This window comes from Desmodus rotundus, chromosome 5 (genome assembly GCF_022682495.2).
Source record: "Desmodus rotundus isolate HL8 chromosome 5, HLdesRot8A.1, whole genome shotgun sequence".
Taxonomy (NCBI): Eukaryota; Metazoa; Chordata; class Mammalia; order Chiroptera; family Phyllostomidae; genus Desmodus; species Desmodus rotundus.
Window position 1 is genome coordinate 22,715,226 of NC_071391.1, and position 21,395 is coordinate 22,736,620.

Below are 21,395 nucleotides of genomic sequence, written 5' to 3' on the forward strand. Positions count from 1 at the left end.
TCCAGCTCTGCATCTTTTCCCTCTTCCATTAGGAGAACATGTCCAATATTTATCACTCCTTCAGTCAGCTCATTCAGTCAGTTATAAAATGAAAAAAAAACCCCATGGACTGTACATGGCCTTTGGCCAAGAGCAGAGCTGACACCAACCTGGGACCGACATATAACAAGAGCAAGAGTCGCTTTAGCTACTGAGATTTGGAGGGTCATTTGTGACTGTAGTATAACCTAGCAAAAGCTGGCTGATATATTCTCTTCTGGTTGTTAATGAAATAAAACTAAGTAGGAAATAGAAGAGCTAAAATAAATGCACTTCACGGTCAGTCACCAATCACATCACTTTTTTCAGAGACCATTGGTGATTGATCACTGCTCACATGCCATTCAGTTCATGCAGACAGCAAAGTTTCCCTCGCTGGAGAGGAAACAATCCACACATTTCTTGGACTACATGGTAAGTCTACATGGCACCAGAGTAACGAACAGATGAATGGATGCCTTCCTTTGCTTCTATGATAAGCCAGTCGTCAATCTAAATGGTACTACAGGGATTCACAGAGGCTTGAAATCCTTTCTCACTTTTTTAAAAATCTATTTACAAAAAGCTAGAAACTTTTCACATTATATTATCAATGTTCACAGGACATGGCCTACACTGCCTCTATTTCTACTTTCTTTGAAGTTCTCCTGGGACCAAACTTGAAAGAAAAATTATTAAAGAACTCTTTCTCCCCCTGCTGGCCATACTGCAATATAGCAATACTGTAATGAACAGAATTATTGTCAAAACTGAAACAAAACTCAAAGAATAACTATTAGAGCCAAATGGCTACCCCCCAAATAACTGTGGCATGCTGATGACTTGTGTTCAGCCTACACCATATTTAGAATTTTTTTTAATTTAACTTTTTATTCGTTGCCAATATTTCCCTGACATCCATATTTCTGTGTTTTCTGAAAAAACAAGTTGGATCACATTGTTTCTGCTACTGTACATGCATCTCCTGCTCCCTTTGGACAGGACTCGATGCTCCACTTTGCCGAAGTCCCCACTCAGTCTGCTTCACCTCCTTATACAGCCTGCCCGGCCCTTGCTGCTTTCGTTTGCGACCCAAGCTCTCTGTTTACCGGGGAATAAACTGAGGCCCAGACTTGCTCAAAACCATACCACCTAATTAGCAAAGCAGGTAATAAAATTTGGACCTGCTAAATTTCATTTAACAGATTGTTAATTTCATTCATTCATTTAACAAATGGTTTAGTGCTTACTATAGCCAGACACGTAGTAAATGCCAAAGATATGGAGTATTCAAGAGTTTAGTTAGCGGGAAAAGCAACAGGTAGTAACATGAAATATGATGAAAGTGATGAAAAGAAGATATGGGCCCTGGTGGGTGTAGCTCAGTCGGTTAGAGCATCGTCCCATAACCGAAAGGTTATGGGTTCCATTTCTGATTGGGGACATGCCTGGGTTGTGGGTCCAATCCATGGTTGGTGTGAATGATCCCCAGTCCGGGAGCATGCAATCCCCAGTCCTGGCACATACGAGAGGCAACCCATAGGTGCTTCTCTCTTGCACTATCTTTCTCCCTCTCCCTTCCCTCCCCAAAAGCATAAAAAAATGTCCACAGGTAAAGATTTTTTTAAAGGAAAAAGAAGGATATGGGGCCTATGGTGATGCAGCAGCACGGTCTGCCCTCACCTTATCATCACCCAGCTCAAGTTAATCATGATCTTGAATGTAACATAAATGTTTCTAAGATTAACTACATAATGTCCTCAAACCCTAGGGTGCACATTTATTCAACATTCATTAAGCACAAGTGCTAAACTATGGGGAAACAGTAGTAAAAACAGCATTTACTAGATGCATTCTTCTTCCATGCATGAGCTCTAAAATAGCCCCTCGCCCTTCTCCCTGTTCACCTGCAATCAATGTGCACGGGCAAGAGGGAGTCAAGGTCAGCAATAGTCACATGATGGTTAAAGGAGGTGGGTGGCAGCTGCTCGGCACGTGACATCTCCGCAGAAACAGGAGTCAGATATGAGTGTGAATTCCTGGGGATGTGGGAGTAAAGCTAAACTCAGGGTAGAGACTGGTCTTGGTCAGTAACACCCACGACACCGTAACGGGACAGCACTAGAGAAAGGAATTAGCTTTGTGCTGGACATAAACATTGCTCAACTGGATCCTCTGAAACCTGGGCTCTTTGGAGAAATGGCCTACTCCAGATCCAAAAAAGGAAAAATACAAGGTGAACCTAAGGGGCCTTATTGGGCCAGAAAACAAGGACACAGCCAGAGTGATGTAGTGGCATCAAAAGGATTCAGGAATCATGAAGATAATTAGCAATTTTAACTCACTGGATAAAGCAAAATCCATGAATGCAGGATGATGACGATTATGATAATGATGATGATGCCTCTGTGTGTGTGTGTGTGTGTGTGTGTGTGTGTGTGTGTGTGAGAGAGAGAGAGAGAGAGAGAGAAATATGTGAGCACAGGGAGAAAGCCAGAAAGCCTTTATTTATTTTTTTTATAGATGATGTCAGGAAATAAATGTAGAAAGAATGACAGGATTGAAAATCACCATTTTGCAGCCTCCAATGCAACAACTGATTCAGACAACAATCAATAGATACTAAACGCGGAGTAGAATGTTACTGGTACTGCCAGAGGACTACCCAACAGATGGGAACAGAGGTTCGCTGATAGCCTCTTTATACCCTAGTGTCATCACTGATAATAGACAACCTACCTACTGCGTGCTTCCTGACGTGAGGCAACAAGGACCCAACTACTCCTACAATTCTTGCAGATGAACAGTGACTCAAATCAAGTCATTAGACCCAACTTGTACTTTACAGAATCTAGAGAGAGAGGAACACAGAGATAGTTTACCGAATACAGAGAGAGGATCTAGTTAGGTTAATGTAAAGAAACAACTGGACAAACTCAGAATGTAGGATATTCTAGCCTGAACTCTTCAAAAATGTCACTAAAAAAAAAAGAGGACTGTTCTAAATTAAAAGTAGTCAGAGACCCGGAACCAAATGCACTGGGTGAATCTTGATTGGCTCCTGGAGTGGTGGGGAAATAGCTACAAAAGACATTCCTGAAACAGTTGGGAAAATTTGAATATGGACTGGAAATCAGATGTTACAGAATTTTGCTAAGGATTGTAAAGTTTTGTGGTTAGTTGAGGAATATCATTATTCTTATAGATGGATGTGTAAGTATTTAGGGGCCAGGTGCCACGATCATCCACAAATGTTTCAATTAAAAATTACACATATAACTATAGAGAGATAAATATAACATGGCAAATGTTAACTGGTGAATCTAGGTGAAGATTATGTATGCGGTCATTGTACTACTTTTTCCTGTAGTTTTTAAAATAAAAAGTTGATGTGAAGTATAATTCAATGTGATAAGAAAAATGTGAGTTATTTGGATCCTCTGTAGTCACTGAAGAAAAAACAATGATTACAATAGTTTATCACCTCTAAATTCTACATTTTGACATTTGAAATGTTTCTGAAGCTTGTAAAACACGCACAATGCTCATGTTATAATTTGAAGTAGAAAATATCAGTATCTAAAATAGCTTACATTATTTCAATGATCTGAACTTACATTTTCATAAGTTCCTTAAAATATTTTCCTGCATTTCCCTAGTATATAGTAACCATGTATTATTTTTACTTAAAAAAATATGAAACATTAACATCTTATTTTTCTATTGAATATAACCATACTTCTAACTAGGGAAAAGTAAAGGTTCTCAATAAGATAAAATGATGCCATTACAATAAAAGTTGACACAACATTAATATGTAATGAACCAGAGACCTAATAAAGCTAAACCCATATGCCTCTTAAGAGAAAACAAAGAAGAAAGTCTGCAACTTTGGGATAGGCAAAAATTTCCTAAGGCACAAAAGTACAAATCATAAAAAACACTGGTAAATTGGACTTCATCAAAACTCAAAACTTTTGCTCTTCCAAACACCCTGTAAAGAAAATAAAAGGACAAGTTACAAACTGGGAGAAACATTCACAATATAAACATCTGGAGAAAGAACCGGCTGGCAAGCCATCATCTCCTATCTGGTCCTCCAGCTTCCACTCCGGCCCCGCAGTCCTTTTCCGTGACAGCGAGGTCCAACTGTTTGCCTGCTGAGAACCCTCCTGTCGCTTCCCCAATATATGGAATTAAATCTAGACTCCTCTGGCAAAAGGCCTGCATGCCCACGCCCTAGTTCTGTCTTCTAGCTCCTGCTCCCACCTCACACACTTCTCTGGCCTCACAGGTGACTCACCTGTTTTGCCCATCACATTATGTAAGAGCTCCTCTCTGACTTAAGACCTTTGCACTTGCTGATCCCTCTGCCAGAGATACTGTTCCTGTGCGTGGCTGACTAGCATCCTCATTGTCCGGTTCTCTCGGAGGCATTCTCCGACATGCCCTCTCCAGTCACTTAATCAATATCCTGTTTTCTTCACTCCATTTACCCTAACTCAACTTTTATTTTAAGTTTTCCCTTCTACAAAAAGGAAAGATCCATAAAATGGAAAGAAACTTCTGTGTTGTCCACTGAGACCAGCCCAGCGCGGAGTGCGTGGAGCATGGTAGGTGCTTTATAAACATCACTGAATGACCCAAGACATACCTGCCATGTTCCAGGCACTGTACTAGATTTTGGCTCAAAGTTATGTCTTGCTCAAAGGTTTTGTTCATCTCTTTAGGAAAAATAATGTATTCCTAAATCCATTTGAATAGCCGAATACTTCTTACTGTTCTCCAGAAGCCAATTTACTTCCAAGTAAATTGCAAAATCTGGATTTCATTTATATGTAAGATCTGTGCCTTGGGCTAAACGGAAATGTTCACATTATTTTGAACAACTTACACCCACAACGACTAAAATGAGAGAAACAAAAAATATAATATGTAAGAATGTAGCATCACTGGAACTCTCACATACCACTGGTGAGTGCAAATTAATTTAACCCCTTTGGAATTCTCCTTGCAATTACTTAATAATGTAAAACATATGTATACCTTATTACCCAGCAACCACATACCCACATGTATCCCCAAAGGCAACACATACATGTGTTCCCCAAAAGATAGGAACAACAATGTCCAGAGTAGCACTATTCATAATGGCCAGAATGTGGGAACTCGAAGGTCCATCAACAAAAAATATGTATTAGTATACAGGCACACAAAGGAATACTATACAGCAATGAGGATAAATAAACCACAACTACATACAACATGGGTGTATCTTACAAATAAAATGAACAAAAGAAGCCAGACACTGCAGTGTCCACGTAAAAGTCTGCTGAGTTAGAGAATATATATTCTCCCTGGGGTGTTCTGGTGGAGTGCTTCCCCCAAAACTTTCCTACTGGTGTTCCTTCTAAAGTCAGATCCATTAAGTATGGGGTGATATTTGAGGACATAATCTAAACTGGCCTACAACAACCACGTTCCTTTGAAGTCTCATGTTTTATAGCTTAAAAATTCACACGAATTCCGTTTTTCCTCCATGCATACTGAACAGAAATATTTACCTCAAAAATATTTGCGAAAATAATTTTCAAATGAAATGGGCCATGTTTAACCCAGTGGTTGCAACAGCCCGACTTCGGTTTAAAAAGAATTGGTGGAGCTGGGGTGGGGGTCGGGTGAGGGGGTAAGGGACTGGGAGAAAGAAGTGAAGGGATTAAAAGTATGAACTGGTAGTTACAGAACAGTCACGGGATGTAAAGTACAGCATAGGGAATAGTCAGTAACATTGCGGTAAGTAGGTAAGGTGCCAGGTGGGTACTAAAACTATTGAGGGGAACATGATGCAAAGTATACAACTGTCTAACCACTAAGCTGTACACCTGAAACCAATACAAAATAATATTGAAAGTAAACCGTAATTGGGGGGGGGGGGGGGAAAGAGAACTGGTGGAAAGTAGATTAGTTAGAGTTAAATAGCCTGATTCAGTTCCCAGAGTCACTACTCACTAGCAGTGTGACTTTGACCAGATTACCTAGACATTTTGAGCTTATTTCCTCATTTCTACAATGAAGAAAATAACACCAATCTCACACAAGTGGTTTGAGTATTAAATGAGATGACATCAGTTAGGTACCAAATGCTACCAGCCTTTTCCTTCCCTACCCTATCTGCAGTACTGGGGTGGAAAAAAAGTCAACAGGCTGTTTGCTGCAATATATATATTTTAATTCAAAGTGAATCGACAGTTAATACACCATAAATTCTTATTTTGACACTCACCAAAATAGTCACCTGGAAAACCCGCTTTTTGTGACAAAGTACAGAAGGCTTGGTCACATTTAAATCACTGAGAACTAGAGAGAAATACTATCGCAAACTGTAATAGACATTACATCCATAAAAATTTTCCCAGTCCTTATTGTAATATTGCACAGTGCAATTGCTACATGGCAAACTAGTGTAGCATAGAAGTAAAAGCAAAAACAAACTAACCAAAGAAAGAAAGCCACAAGTCTAAAATCATCGAACAGTTAACAGTTCAAACTTAGTAATCAAATCTGTCATTGGGTTTTGTCAAAACAAATCCTCCTACACTTGCAGTGTATGATTTAACTTTTACTTAACACAAACCAAGTTCAAAATCAGTTGTAGAGATTTTTAAAAATGAAAAGGTTTTGCTACTACAGTAACATACTTAAATACCCTGAAGTAAAGAAAACTAAGTATCAGGATATTTGATTAAAAATAATTTGTAAATTAAAATAGTATGCAAATATGCTACTTGAAATTCATGCAGTGTTTTATTTAAGCATTAAAACCAAAGAAAACTGTTTAAAATGGCTTTAAAGAAGCTATAAATCCAGATTTTTTTGTCAATATGCTTTAGGCTTTAACAGGATTTTAACAGTTTTTATTTTTAAACACGTAAAAAACCCAGGATTAGAATCAGTGAAGAGCAATGTACTTAACAGGGGCAGGCCTTCATCGAATGTTACTGTTATGTTATGGAAGGAAACACTGAAGGTTCCCGTCTACTGTCCATTTAACAAGACCATCGCGGTCTTGGAACGGAAATACAGAGAACAGGACATTTCAGGGTAGTGAACAGGGTCCTGAACAAAAAGCAAACGGCACCACTTTTGTACCTTCTGTGGCACGAACGCCAGTCAATCCTTCGCACTTGTTTCGGAAACACCCACTGCCAGCACTGATTCTTTTCCGAGAAGTGAGCAGATATGAGTAATCTGCTGGGCCATATAAATAAAGTTAGAAGGCTGTAGAGGACAGCGTTCACTTAAATAGTGACTCCATACATTTGGCCATCTGTAAATAATCTTTTAAATTAATCTTAGACGACTCCTTTTTTATGTGTAATATATATTTCTATTTATATAAAATGCATAGAATTGATTACTAAAAACACTGAAACTTGTGGGGAAAATTAAGTCCTTCATTTTCAGTGTGACTAAAAATGTACTGCTGGTTTTTATTTTATGACCTAATACTGTAATTTTTAAAATCAATTTCAGGCACATTTATTTCATTGATGATTATTAAATAAAACACTGCTTGTGTTAATGGAGTAAAGAAAAGTCTGTTCATTATTAGCTTATTGTCAACAATGTACTAGAGCTGTACTAGTGGTATGCAATTCATTTACCAAAGAAATGCTATAAATCCAAAACATTTGGAGAGTTTTACACTCAAATGCTTTGTACTGTTTATTCCAGTAAATGCTGTAAGATTATATTCCAGATTTTTAAGGAAAAAAAGTTAAGTCAAGCCTGCAAGATACAGCTTTCTCAAGTGTCTACAATGCCAGTATGAAAATAAAAAATTAAGTTACATTGATACATCCAAGTTTTTTATATGCAGTGATGAGCACAAACATTAATAGAGATAAAATACTGATGCAATTAACACACCCCAAAATAACATATGCTATTATTTTCCATCATTTACAATACAGTAGTTACAATGACACTCCAAACAGAAAAGCAAAGTAAAAAATCAAAACCCCAACTTCTATTTCATGTAATTAGACTTATACAGAAATTAGAAGGCTAAATAACAACTAGTTAATCACCTAATTTCACAGCTATCTGAAGTGGCAATCGTTATATAGCAGCTTATCTATGATACATTCAAGATAAATGATACAATTTATTACTTGCCCATAAGCTAAAACACAGCCTGTTTAATACCTTTCCTTAAATTCCACCTCTACACTACAATATACTTGAGGTCTATGCAAAAAGTAGCTACCTTTTATATAGGAAATGGATGATTAAGTCTTTGGTGCTGTAAAAGCAACTTCATTTAAACATCACCACCATCACCAAAAAGAAAAAAAGAAAAAGAAAAAATAAGAAAGGAAAAACCCAAAACACACTTCCTAGGAAGAAAAGCATGTAATTTCTGTCCCTGACGGAATGTATTAAATAAGCAAACACCACCAACAAGCAAAACAAGTACTACAATGTAAAAATACTTTAAAAAAAAAACCCTCTCACATGCATAAATGAAAAATTGCACACAAAGAACTCACATCTTTTCAAGCTTCAATAGTAAATATTCTGCTACTACTTATTAAATACTGCATGGTTTGCCCAAGCTAAGGTGAAACCACATCATGAATCAATGAGCAATTTGCATTTTCTTTCATTATCTACTCGAAGTCATGCCTACTGCACCTCTAAATATTTTATTAAATCCAATTATACAGCAAACACTCCCAAAATAAACGTAGATTGTATTGCAGTTTTACTTAACAGTATATAAAATGCTGTGTTGTGACAGATATCAACTATCCATTAGATACTGAATCAATTTTTCTTAAGCACTACTAACTGCTTGCTTTTCTTGAAGCTAGATCATTCTGAAAAATCAGACAGCAGAATTCAATTCAGCTATAGCAAACATGCTGCCCTCTTAGTAAGGAAAAAACAGCTACAACCTGAAATCATACCACACAAAACCAAAAATGAACGTTACTCTACCAAAAGAAAACTAAAGAGTAGATCTGATTTTTAAGTGCTGCAGTCCTCAACATTTATATATAGGTAATAACATTAACAACCTCAAATATTTAAGGCACTATGTGTGGGAACGGTTTACAATGCAGCTGAGATTATTAGAACGACATTTAAGAGCAAAGTCTAGGCAACATTTTGCCCATGCAAAGACACATGCAAATGTAAAGAACAATAGCTCAATTTCTTAGGTAAGTGACCCAACATTTATACACTAAGACACGGATAATACAATTCACTTGTATGCTGAAATTCTGACATATGTGCATCTGTTGCTCTAAGTCTGTACACAGAATGGCTTCCCAAATATGGACGTGTCTTGCACTAGTTAGAAGGCAATTTTATAAAAAATAGCAGGAGCAAAACTGAACTTTGCTCCCATAAGTCACCTGTCTAGAGTAACTACATAAGAAGATAACATGACCAAAGACAAGTTATACCAAATGTGCAAAACACATTAAAAGTGAGTTTTTTTAAAGCTCAAAGTTGTTTAAATTGCACCCAAGTCTACATGATTCAAAAATAATTTTCTTGTGCCATGGCTAATATTTATTAAATACCATGTTTTTATTTTTAATCAAATGTTTCTATCATTGAGCTTCCTCAATATGCTCCTTTTGAGTTTTCACATATATGGATACTGGCTGAGTTTTGTTGGACTCAATGGAAATCCAGTATATGCAGGTGATGCTGCAATGTAAGAATGTGGTGGGAAGATTGGTTTGTACTGAGTCTGATGAATGGTTGGGGATGGTAACAGACGGGGATTTATGCCCACTGGGACCTGGTGAACTATGCCACTGGGATGGGAGATATTGTAAGTTGGATGCTGTAACATAGGTCTTGAGGTACATGGAGAGGCTAAGAGGTGGGCCACTGGTGCAGCACTACTGAGGGCAGCTGATGATGGGTAAGGAAGTAGAGTGGGCTGTCCTCCGAGGTGCGTGCTTCCAGCCAGGTGTGCGTGCACGGCTGTGTGGTTGGGGCTTCCGTGAGACAGAGTGAATGGGTTACTGGTAGCACTAGCAGAGATATATGCATGCTGTCTTCGATGTCCGAAGTTTCCATTCCACTCTTGATGCCCAGATCCAAAGTGCTGAACCTATCCAAAACAAATAAAACAAAAAACGCTAAATACATATTTAAAAGTCTAAAAGAAAGGAAAAAAGGAAATTACAATAAGCTGTGACTGATAACCCATAAAGAACCTCTCAGATCTTAGATTGCACCAAGTACAGAGAAAACTAACGATTTTGTATATTAGTAATAACATTTTAATATTTATCACTACATATTGTTATGATATAAACATTGCCTCTACCACTGCCAGTATCACGACCCCCCCCCACTACTAATAGCTACCATGTTTGAAGCACTTATCATATGTAGGCCCAACATTTACATACAAGACATTATTTAATTCCCAAACAACACATGATACAGCTATTACTCCCACTGACTGTGGTCTAGATTTGCTGAAGAGACCTGGCCAAGGTAACATACATAGTATTTGGCAAAAACAGGATTGGATAAAGGTTTCACTCCCGTCAGTGTGATCTCTCTCCCCAAGTGGAAACTCAACTGCTAAGCACAGCGCTGCATAGATGGCAAGTTCTCAATGTGGCATCTCTCACTATCACCACGACTAACACAAGAAGTGTAGCCGTCCGGGTCCATATCTGAGTCTTCATCAACCTGGCGTATACTGTTGTCCCTGCCCTCGTGATTCCCTGAGACACCAGCCCACCAAACTTGCAGACACACCTATGCTGCTTCCAGTGGTTTTTCCATACGAATGGCCCATCCTGGCTCATGCTTCAGATTTTCCTAAAATCTCTCAAGCAGCATCTGGCCTTAGCGTGCCCATATCTCTCACTAAGTAGCCCCAGGCCTGGCACTAGCAGCGGCTGACCAAGGTTCACAGCTTGGCCTCTCCTGGGTACCTCCAAACCCAACTCAAGTAGCAGCCCTCTGCAGATTGCTTTGTAGCTCAAGCCAAGAGGCTCTGGGCAGAACACAGGCAGCGGCTGACCTTGGCCTGTACTTCCCAGGAGGCCGCAGAGCCAGTACACCCAGTGGACAGCTTCAGACCATGTCGAAGCACTACCCAACCACCTTCACAAGTGACATACTCAAGGGGCGGAACTCAGTGGGCACCAGAGCCCTGCTGAAGTAAGTCCTGCTCTGTGTGGCAGGCCCCTGACAGCTGATCCTCCTTGGTGATTGGTGGTCGTGGCTAGTCCTTGCAGCCAATTGGCCTGGAGGTAAATTCCTCCCATTGATGTGCCTACAGCAATCAAGGCTCAAATACAACAGGAGAGTGTACACAGCCCACAAGGGGGGCAGGGGCACACCTAGAGTGCCCAGCTTGGGTGATCAGGGAGGCTGTGCCACTAGACCTTACCAGATACCTATTACATTAGGCCACTCTGTCAAGCCCAGATGTAGCAGTTCTACCTGATACATAGAGAAAAGCACAGGGAGGCTACCAAAATGAGGAGACAAAGAAATACGTCCCAAATGAAAGGACATAACAAAATAGAAACAGAAAAAGAACTAAACAAAGTGGAGACAAGCAATCTACTAGATGCAGAGTTCAAAACACTGGTTATCAGGATGCTCAATGAACTTAGGGAGAACTTCTACACATAAAAAAGGACATAAAAGCCGTAAAAAGGACATTGAAACCATTAAAAAGTCAGAAATGAAGGATACACTAACTTAAATGAAGAATAATTTATAAGGAATTAATAGTAAAGTAGATGAAGCTGAGGAGCAAGTCAGAGATTTGGAATATAAGGAAGCAAAAACACCCAATCAGAACAGCAAACAGAAAAACAAATCCAAGAAAAGTGAAGATAATGTAAGGAGCCTCTGCCACAGCTTCAAACATACCAACATTCGCATCACTGGGGTGTGGGAAGGAGAGGAGAGAGAGAGCAAGAATTTGAAAACCTATCTGAAAATCATGACAGAAAACTTCCCTAACCTTGTGAAGGAATAGACATACAAGCCCAGGAATTTCAGAGAGTCCCAAACAAGATGAACCCAACGAGGCCCACACCAAGACAAATCATAATTAAAATGCAACAGGTTAAAGACAAAAATCTTCAAAGCAGCAAGAAAAAAGAAGTTAGTTACCTACAAGGGAGTTCCCAAGAGACTGTCAGCTGATTTCTCAACAGAAACTTTGCAGGCCAGAAGAGAGTATCAAGAAATATTCAAAGTGATGAAAAGCAAGGACTTAACCAAGAGTACTCTACCCAGCAATGCTATCATTTTGAATAGAAAGACAGATAAAGAGCTTCCCGGACATGAAAAAAATTAATGGAGTTCATCACCACCAAACCAGCATTATATGAAATGTTAAAGGAGAAAGAAGAAGATGGGCAGAGGCGGAGGAGGCAGAGGAAGAAAAAGAAGAGGAAGAGGAAGAGAAAGAGGAGGAGGAGGAACTGGAGGAAGGAGAGGAGAAAGGACAGGAAGAAGAGGAGGGATAAAAAACATGAACACATGGTGATAAATACATATCTATCAACAAATGAATCTAAAAAATACGATAAATGAAGAACAGAAACAGGCTGATAGATACAGAGACCATTTTGATGGTTGCCAATGGGAGGGAGGGTGGGAGGGTGGGTGAACAAGGTGAAGGGGCTAAGAAGTACATATTGATCATTACAGAATAGTTGCGTGAATATAAAGTACAGTATAGAGAATATAGTTAGTAATATTCTAACAACTATGCATGGTGTCAAATGGGTACTAGATTTATCAGGATGATCACTTAGTAAGTTATATAATATCTAATCAATGGGGTATACACCTAAAACTAATATATTATTGTATGTCAATTGTAACTGAAAAATAAAAAGATAATTTAAACTAAAAAAAGTAACCATCAATCTGTTAATGTGAATTCTAATTTAAAGGGACTAAGAAGAAAAACTAAGGCATATTAAAGAGCATCTAAGAGCTTAATTTTCCTGAAAAACTCAGGTTTTGTGGATAATCTACTTAATTATCCTATTATCAGGATTATTATTCTTTAGTCACTCGGGGTAATGAAAAGGGTAAAATTTATTAAGATTGCACACAGTTTTAGAATCTTTTTCTCCCTGAAGTGAAATTCTGCGTAATTTGAATCCCAAACACTCTTTCTTACAAATTCACAAATGTACCTGACTGAAATGCAAATGCTGCTGCTGGAATGCTGACGTCATTTTTTGCTGACGACTGCCCAGTGTGGAAGGCTGGTTTAATCTCCCGGGCGCAGATCGTCCTTTTATTAATGGCTGGCATATAGAATCTGGCAATGAACAAAACATCAAAGAGTTAATGCTTTTTCTTTCTTATATAAAAATGACAAAGTCTTTAGATACTTTACACAATAGTGATTTGAGAACCTTAAAATTAAATGATCAAATTGATAATTCAGAGATGAGTCTTGGCAACGCTGTTCTCTGTGTTCCTAAATTAACACCTTTTAAGGGACTATCAAGGAAATAGGGAGGACTCAGTTTACCTGTGTTTGCCATATGCTCATCGGCAATTAATCCATTTTCTAGTCCCATCGGTGGCACCACAACAGTACGGACAGCTGGTTTGGTTTCTGTGTTGGCAGAGGTTCCCAGTTCTGTGTTTTGATGGGTGTCCCCTACAAAACTGCTCTCTGCAAATGGACTGTCATGACCCGAAGAGTCCGATGTTGGAGAGCCATCCACAGTATCACAACCGCTTTCCTGCTCTTCATCTGACATACTGCATCAAGAAAGTATCTTTATGAACAATATGTTTTTCACATTAAACCCAAAGTTAAATAACAGCAAGGCTCCAGCAAATTGGTGACAATCTTACTCAGTTATTTCATATCTAACTACTTCTTCCTTGCTCAGTAACAATTTTTCATAAATTTTCTAGACTCTCAGATGAATTCTGTCTTCAGACTGCTAACCCTAATTCTGTCCTGTTTAGGAACATCCTTCTAGCACTGAATTTTGTCTTCTTCCCTTTCTTATCTGACCCTTAATAGTAGTTGTTCATATATTCCACTTCACACATTCTAGAAAATGTCATCAAGATACTACAAAAGAAGCACTCTCCTGGATAATTTAAATGACATGTACAATCATTACGGATATTGAAGATTAAATTCTGATGTTAAGATACATCCCGTCAGCGGTAGGTAACGTGGGTCCTTTTTAACTACACAATTATCTGAAAGGGCCTCCGAAGACCTAACCAGGGTCCCATTATTTCTCTGCTCTTCCTGACCCTCTCGGGCCCTGACAACATCTCTCCTTAGGATTTCTGCATTTGTCATCTGTCTCACTCATTTACTTCATACTTAACAGTTTGAAGCATCGCTTTTTATATGTATATTTTAGTTACATATTTTATCTATATGTCTTACACATACATTTATATGTGTACACATACTTTCATATGTATGTGAATATTTATGTATATGTGTAGTATCAACTTCCAAGTCCATTAAAGGCAATTTATAGGAAGATAGGTTAAAATTTCTTTATATCTTCCACAGAGCTTTGGTTATAGGTATTCCATACCATATTTCCTGATTTAGGAAAAAGAGAAGACAAATGTATAAGATTAAGACTTAAAATTTATTCCAATTTTGCTTCCACCGTAAAAAACCCTAACAGCTGAAGTCAAAGGCACTTCACTGACATTCCTGTGGCCCACCACTCAATGTGTCAGCACATCGCCATGCTGGCGGGTAGAGGAAGCTCACTACTTCAGCAGCAACCCTGTTCCTGGACAAAAGGAAAGCCAGGCAAGAAAATATGGATGAAACCGTGCTAATCAATCACCACAGAGAGAAAAGAACCACAACAGATTTTCTACTGACAATGGGTCACCACTTCATTATGCAAAACATTATCATGTTCTTGTTTTTTTATTTTGCTAAAGTATATGTTCTAATCCAAAATTTAAGTTATATTAGTATTCTGTGGACCTGAAGTTAAGAATGTGGTTTTTTTACCCTTTCAAAAACAAATGATTCTTCAAAAAATCATTTATTAGAACCTCAATTTTTCATTTAGATCTGTTCTATAACAATAAATAAAATTACTATGTAAAACCTGAGTTATAAAAATTGATCTAGTTCAAAAATTATGTTCAAGAGAGAAGCCACTGCAGTAAACTGGCAGGCATTTATTAACTTCAACAACTACAAAGGAAATCATAGGCTTTTTAGCTGACTTAATATTTATTTAACATATCACCATGGAAAGTCCTTCACCTGTTGGGTCTCTTGCAAGGGGACGGGCTGGACTGCCCCGAGGAGCTGGTGCTCAGAGTACTGTCAGGGCTACTCAGCGAGCACATCCGGTCGATGTTCAAAGTGCTCTGGCAAGCTTCGCAGTCTAGGCTGCCTTTACATCTAGTGAGAGAAGGATGGGAAGAACAAAAACATTACGAGATACTCCCCAGGAGCCAAAAAGTAATGTACTTAATTATGAATATGAATGAGTTAAGAGCAACCTACGTGGACAAAAATCTAATGCTTATAGAGGAAAACTGTTTAAACTTCCTGAAAATACCATTTAGGAAGTTTACTCCAAGACACTGACAAGGACTAAGTCACAGAAAGCTATTTCTCACCACACCAGGGGGCACCATCACTATTATTCAAGGATGCAGCATAAACACGAGGAACTGCTTTCGGCACTTACTCTCTGAGAGAATGTCTCTGGGTCGTCTCTTCCTCATCAGTGTCACTGCTAATGGTGATCACACTCACTGCAGGGCTTGGGGAGTCAGCGATGACAATGGTTTGCCGCTGTTTGTCTGAAACTGATGAATCAGAGTCCTGCCTGACAGATGTTTCACAATTTCTTGCCTCTCCTGAGTTATGATTGTCCTGTGTCTCTATACAACTTACTTCCTCGACATCTTTCCCATTTCCTATCTTTGGAGAAATAAATGTTGAATGTGGGATATTGGTATTCTGCAATGCATTACTCCTGCAATCAAAGAAATAAAGTGTCATTTTAACAATCAAAATAAGAACATGGCATTTTTCTAAGAAATCTTGTTAAAATGAACAATGTGAACTGTCACTTGGCTCAAGATCATGTATGTAACATACTAACATACAGATCATAAGTTCTGTGAAATATAAAATATTATCTCTAGAAATATCAATTGCATTATCACATTCGAATGGTCAATATTTTTTGGTAAATGTGATGTCTGTGTGTCTAAAATTGTCTAAAATTATAGGCAGATAATAAACAAAAGGGCAATAAAGACAGTCTTACCAACTGAAAGCATTTATTTCCTCTCTTCCTGGCTCCCATTCCATTAGTTTTACCAAAATACCTCTGAGAAATTGAGAAGGGAGCTGGCTTAGTGTTTGCAACAAAGCTATCAAAGAGGTCATTTTGAATACAACAGAGTGACCCTTTAGTGTACATGCAAAATTTATCTTAAAGATTAATTTTCAAAATGCAGAGCAAAGTTAAAATATCAACACCCACCTGTTCTGGCATAGTTTATTTTTCTTTGTAGTGGCAGGCTGAGGCCAGACAACATGTGCAATGCCCACACTAATTGGCTGAGGAGCCGATAAAGTTATCTGATTGGTTAGAAGAGGCTGCGGCATCACCGAGCTATAGTGATTGCTGTGTGAAATCATTTTCCTAGGGAGAAAGTTTAGAAAAATTAAATCCCTTCTTTACCCAGAGTTATTTTGCAAACTAGTCACAAAGAAGTACTTCTGTTTGTAACTTACCCCCAGTCTCCAAGTCTTTGTGAACCAGCCACACCCTCAGAAGTTAACGTAGCAGTAGCCAAGGGTGTTACCTGTTGCCAGGCAGGTACCAGCATCTGCTGTGTTCTACCAGACCATGTCTGCTGCACCAAAAAAGAAGAAAAGAAAAAAGAAAAAAAAAACTATTAAACTATGAGTGATTCTTCATTACTAGATCTTAAAATCAAAAATATATTAAACAATCATCTGATAATGTCAAAGTTACAGTCAGTAATCTATAAAAGTTTGAATTCCCATCCAGGTCATTTTCATTGTTTCCCAACATCACAGGCTGATATTTTATGAATGGGTCAGTACTTCTACTTGTGTATGAGGAGGATAGCACATATGCAAAACCAATGAATTATTACCAACCTGAGAAAGAACTCCTGGCCGGATCTGAAGTGGCTGCACAGCTGGGGCCTGAGTTACAAGTGGAACGGTATTATCTACCCTTATTGAATAACTAGTGGGTTTACCATGTGTTGCAGGAATACCTGTAAAGTAGAAAAGAATAGTTCTCAAACATGAATTCACTCAGAGATAGAATTTTTTCTTTTAAAACTTTTAAACAATTGCTAAATTCTGATTAGGATTATAAAGCTATCCCCTACATAAAATTTTTATAACATTAACAAAGCAATCTATTAGGAAAGTGAGGTGCATTTTATTTACTTTGTGGTATATTATTCCAAAAATTGTTATAAAGCTACTCCTTCTACTGTTTTAAAATGCATCCTACAAAGTTGAGTCATTTATTTTTCTTGAAACTTCCTATTCCTTTCAAAGTTTGCTATTATAGCTTATTTTTCTTTTTGAGTACTTCCGCCACTCTGATAAAGGACATGGAAAAGCTGAATCTGATTCAACATCCTGATCCTCCAGCAGGTTCATCTTTTCATACAAATTTTTAGCTATGCATAGCATTCTCCTCTTCAAAATTTTAATAGGATCTTACACTCTTGGCACCAAAGGGAGACTGTATCAGAACTCTGCACTTCAATGGCCACAATGGTTTACATGATTCAAGAAAATTTGGGATGGCACACTCATTCTGACCTCCAAAGGAAAAGCAAAAAAATAACCTTTTCTGCCTAATAGAACGACACAACTCTGCTTTGGTCAATGAGGTTTACTCTACTGGCATTTCCAGTAGAGGGCTGCTAGAACTCCAGGTCAAATGCATTCCATTTTGCTTACTGGCTAGGAAAACCGGAAAGCAGAATTATCAGCCACATTATTCCTGTTAATGTTAGTATTTCTATGCCATGCATTGCAAAGGGACGTTGTAAATATAAGGTCTTATGATATTAAGATTTGAGACAGTAAAGTAGTATCACCCCTGCTTAGAGCTTTGACTAACAAGATTTTACAGACACATGCTCCAAGATCAGAAAGCTCAGTTATTGAAATAAATCCACTACTTGATAATTCCAGTCTGTTGCTGAAGTTACTTTCAATATAGTTTGGCAGATTACTTAATATAATTTTTAGATAAAAATGATCTTAGGTATCTCCAATCAGCCGTAAGAGAAAAATACAATTGTTTTCTTTTCCCATTGAAATATAACTTTACAATTTTTACTGCACAAATATTTTCAAGTGTTAATCCTCAGGAGAATACTATGCTAAGTGAAGTAAGTCAGAGAGAGAAAGACAAACACCATAGGATTTCACCTATATGTGGAATCTAGAGAACAAAATAAATGAACAAATAGAAACAGACTCACTGATGCAGAGAGAATACACTGATGGTTGCCAGAGGGATGGGAGGTTAGGGCCTGGGTGAAAAAGGTGAAGGGAATAAGAAGTACAATTGGTAGCTACAAAATAGTCATGGGGATGTAAAATACAGCTTGGACAGTATAGTCAACAATATTGTAATAATATGTATGGTACCAGGCAGGTATTGTAAATATTGGGAGGATCACTTCGTAAAGTACATGATTATCTAACCGCTATGCTATACACCTGAAACGAATACAAAATAATGTTGAATGTCAACTGTAATTAAAAAATAAAATTTTTTAAAATCCTAAAGAAAATGTTAATTTTGTTGTTTATTTTCGTCACAGGAGTTTATTCTACTACTCAAGTGTTCTACCCTCTGAGCTACACCTAAAGAACTAGGTATTAAGTTTAACAAATACCTACGCATTATTTTTTAAAACTAACTTTTTTGCCCTTTCCAAAAGCACGTCTTGATCAGCAAGTTCTCCAAGAAAAGGTATATAAGCACACCCAGGCGATGTAGGTATATCGAAGCAGTAGACAATCTCATCAGAGAAAAAAAGAATTCACTTTGACAAGGATTGAAAGACCGAGCAAATTCTCAAATCCCAACAAAAATCACACTGCCCTTAAATTTTCCTCATAATTATTATTGTAAGATAATTATTGTAAGAATTCTCCTATTATCTTCTCTCCTCAGGATGGCTACAGTTTTTTTTTATCCTTACCAAAGGACATTTTTTTCATTGCTTCTAGAGAGAAGAAGGGAGATAAACATCGATGCTAGAGAGAAGCATTGACTGGTTACCTCCTGAATGCGCCTGTACCGAGGTTCGAATCCGCAACCTACATAGCGTGACCGGGAACTGAACCTGCAACCCTTCAGTTCCAGGACAATGCTCCAACCAACTGAGCCACACTGGGCAGGGCAAGAGGTTTAATTTTTTTTTAATCCAATTCAAAAGTATGGATGGTTAGGATCCCAATTTTCTATTATAGTTACTCTGTTTGCTAAAACTTTTCGTTTGATTAGATTTGCTTTACTATCTGGAGAGTGGGGCACAAAAAGCTTAAAGATCGGTCTAGTACAACCAAGGAAAATTTTGCTGGAATCTATTCGATTTAAAAATAGTGATTCTCACTCAGAAGCCATTAATAACTCGCTGTTCAGTTTGCCAAATAATGTTAAATGCTCATTTAATACAGACAACCTACACTCAGATCTGTTAAATAAATGCTTGGTGAGGTCTCCTTGAAAATGGCAAAATATATGAAAACAACATCTACCTATCTATATTTACATATTAAATCTATAATATTTAAAATATATAATGTATAATGAACCTAAATACTATATTTCCAAATTTAAAAATTTAAAGGGAAGGGAAACAGACATAAAATTTATTTTAAAATATAAGCTATAATGGTGCCATAATGCTATCAACAGTTGCCAAACAATCATTTTATTTTTTTAAAGTATATTTTATTGATTATGCTATTACAGTCTTCCCAATTTTTTTCTGGCCTTTATCCCCATCCTCCCTGCACTGCCGCCCCCCACCTTCCAACATTCCCCTCTCCAGAGTTCATGTCCATGGGTTGTAAACATAAGTTCTTTGACTTCTCCATTCCCTATACTATTCTCAACCCCCCCCCTCTATTTTGTGCCTATCTATTATTATGCTTCTTGTTTCCTGTGTCTTTTACCTCCACTCTTCTCCACCCCCACCACTGATAACCCTCCATGTGATCTCCATTTTTCTGATTCTGTTCCTGTTCTAGTTGTTTGCTTAGTTTTTACTTTTGTTTTTTAGGTTCCATTGTTGATAGCTGTGAGTATGTTGTCATTTACTGTTCATAGTTTTTGATCTTCTACTTCTTAGGTAAGTCCCTCTAACATATCATATAATAAGGGCTTGGTGGTGATGAACTCCTTTAAATTGACCTTATCTGTGAAGCACTTTATCTGCCCTTCCATTCTCAATGATAACTTCATTGGGTAGAGTAATCTTGGATGCAGGTCCTGGATTTCTTTCCAGCCCCTTCTTGCCTGTAAGGTTTCTTTTGAGAAATCAGCTGATAGCCTTATGGGAACTCCTTTGTAGGTAACTCTCTCCTTTCTTCTTGCTCCTTTTAAGATTCTCTCATCTTTAAATCTTGGGTAACTTGCTGTGCTCCTCCTTGGGTCCAATTTCTTTGGGACTCTCTGGGCTTCCTGGAAGTCTTTCCTTCACCAGATTGGGGAAGTTTTCCTTCATTATTTGTTCAAATAAGTTTTTGATATCTTGCTCTTCCTTTTCTCCTTCTAGCACCCCTATGATTCAGATGTTGGAATGCTTAAAGTTGTCCCAGAGGTTTCTACGCCTCTCCTCATTTTTTTGCATTCTTGTGTCTTCATTCTGTTCTGGTTGGATACTTATTTCGTCCTTTTGTTCTAAATCATTCATTTGAGTCCCAGTTTCTTTCCCTTCACTATTGGTTCCCTGTATATTTTCCTTTATTTCACTTTGTGTAGCCTTCATTTCTTCCGTCATTTTGCGACTGAGCTCAATCAATTCTGTGAGCATCCTGATTGCCAGTGTTTTGAGCTCTGCATCAGACAGGTTGTATATCTCCATGTTGCTTAGTTCTTTTTCTGGAGTTTTGTTTTTTCATTTGGGCCTTATTTCTTCGAATCTGGGCACCTATTATGCAGTAAGGGGCGGAGTCTTAAGTATTGTGGGGGGGACAACCCTCTTTAGTGAGTTGTGATGCTGCCTGTCGGGGAGGGGCCAGAGAGGGAACAGTGCAGCTTGCTCCACTCTCGTCCCACTTTCCGTCACTTCCCTCA

The 21,395-nt window shown here is 38.1% G+C and overlaps 1 protein-coding gene across 7 annotated transcripts in view; it reads right to left on the reverse strand.

The window, feature by feature from the left end:
• Nucleotides 1–6,225: 6,225 nt before the first annotated feature.
• The window catches only part of HIPK3 (homeodomain interacting protein kinase 3), a 93,210-nt gene continuing 78,040 nt past the window's right edge, over nt 6,226–21,395 (reverse strand). For 2 of the 7 annotated variants that reach the window (XM_024559068.4, XM_045193984.2), the window contains 9 exons: nt 17,210–17,331; nt 16,817–16,935; nt 16,563–16,724; nt 16,344–16,406; nt 15,756–16,046; nt 15,323–15,463; nt 13,580–13,815; nt 13,236–13,363; nt 6,226–10,156 (listed from right to left, as the gene is read on the reverse strand). In XM_024559068.4, the coding sequence (XP_024414836.1) occupies nt 9,680–10,156; nt 13,236–13,363; nt 13,580–13,815; nt 15,323–15,463; nt 15,756–16,046; nt 16,344–16,406; nt 16,563–16,724; nt 16,817–16,935; nt 17,210–17,331 (1,739 nt within the window). In that variant the 3' untranslated portion in view covers nt 6,226–9,679. Of the gene's footprint in view, nt 10,157–13,235; nt 13,364–13,579; nt 13,816–15,322; nt 15,464–15,755; nt 16,047–16,343; nt 16,407–16,562; nt 16,725–16,816; nt 16,939–17,209; nt 17,332–21,395 lie in introns of all 7 variants that reach the window. The other 5 variants (XM_024559067.4, XM_045193982.3, XM_024559070.4 and 2 more) reach the window with 3 other exon arrangements.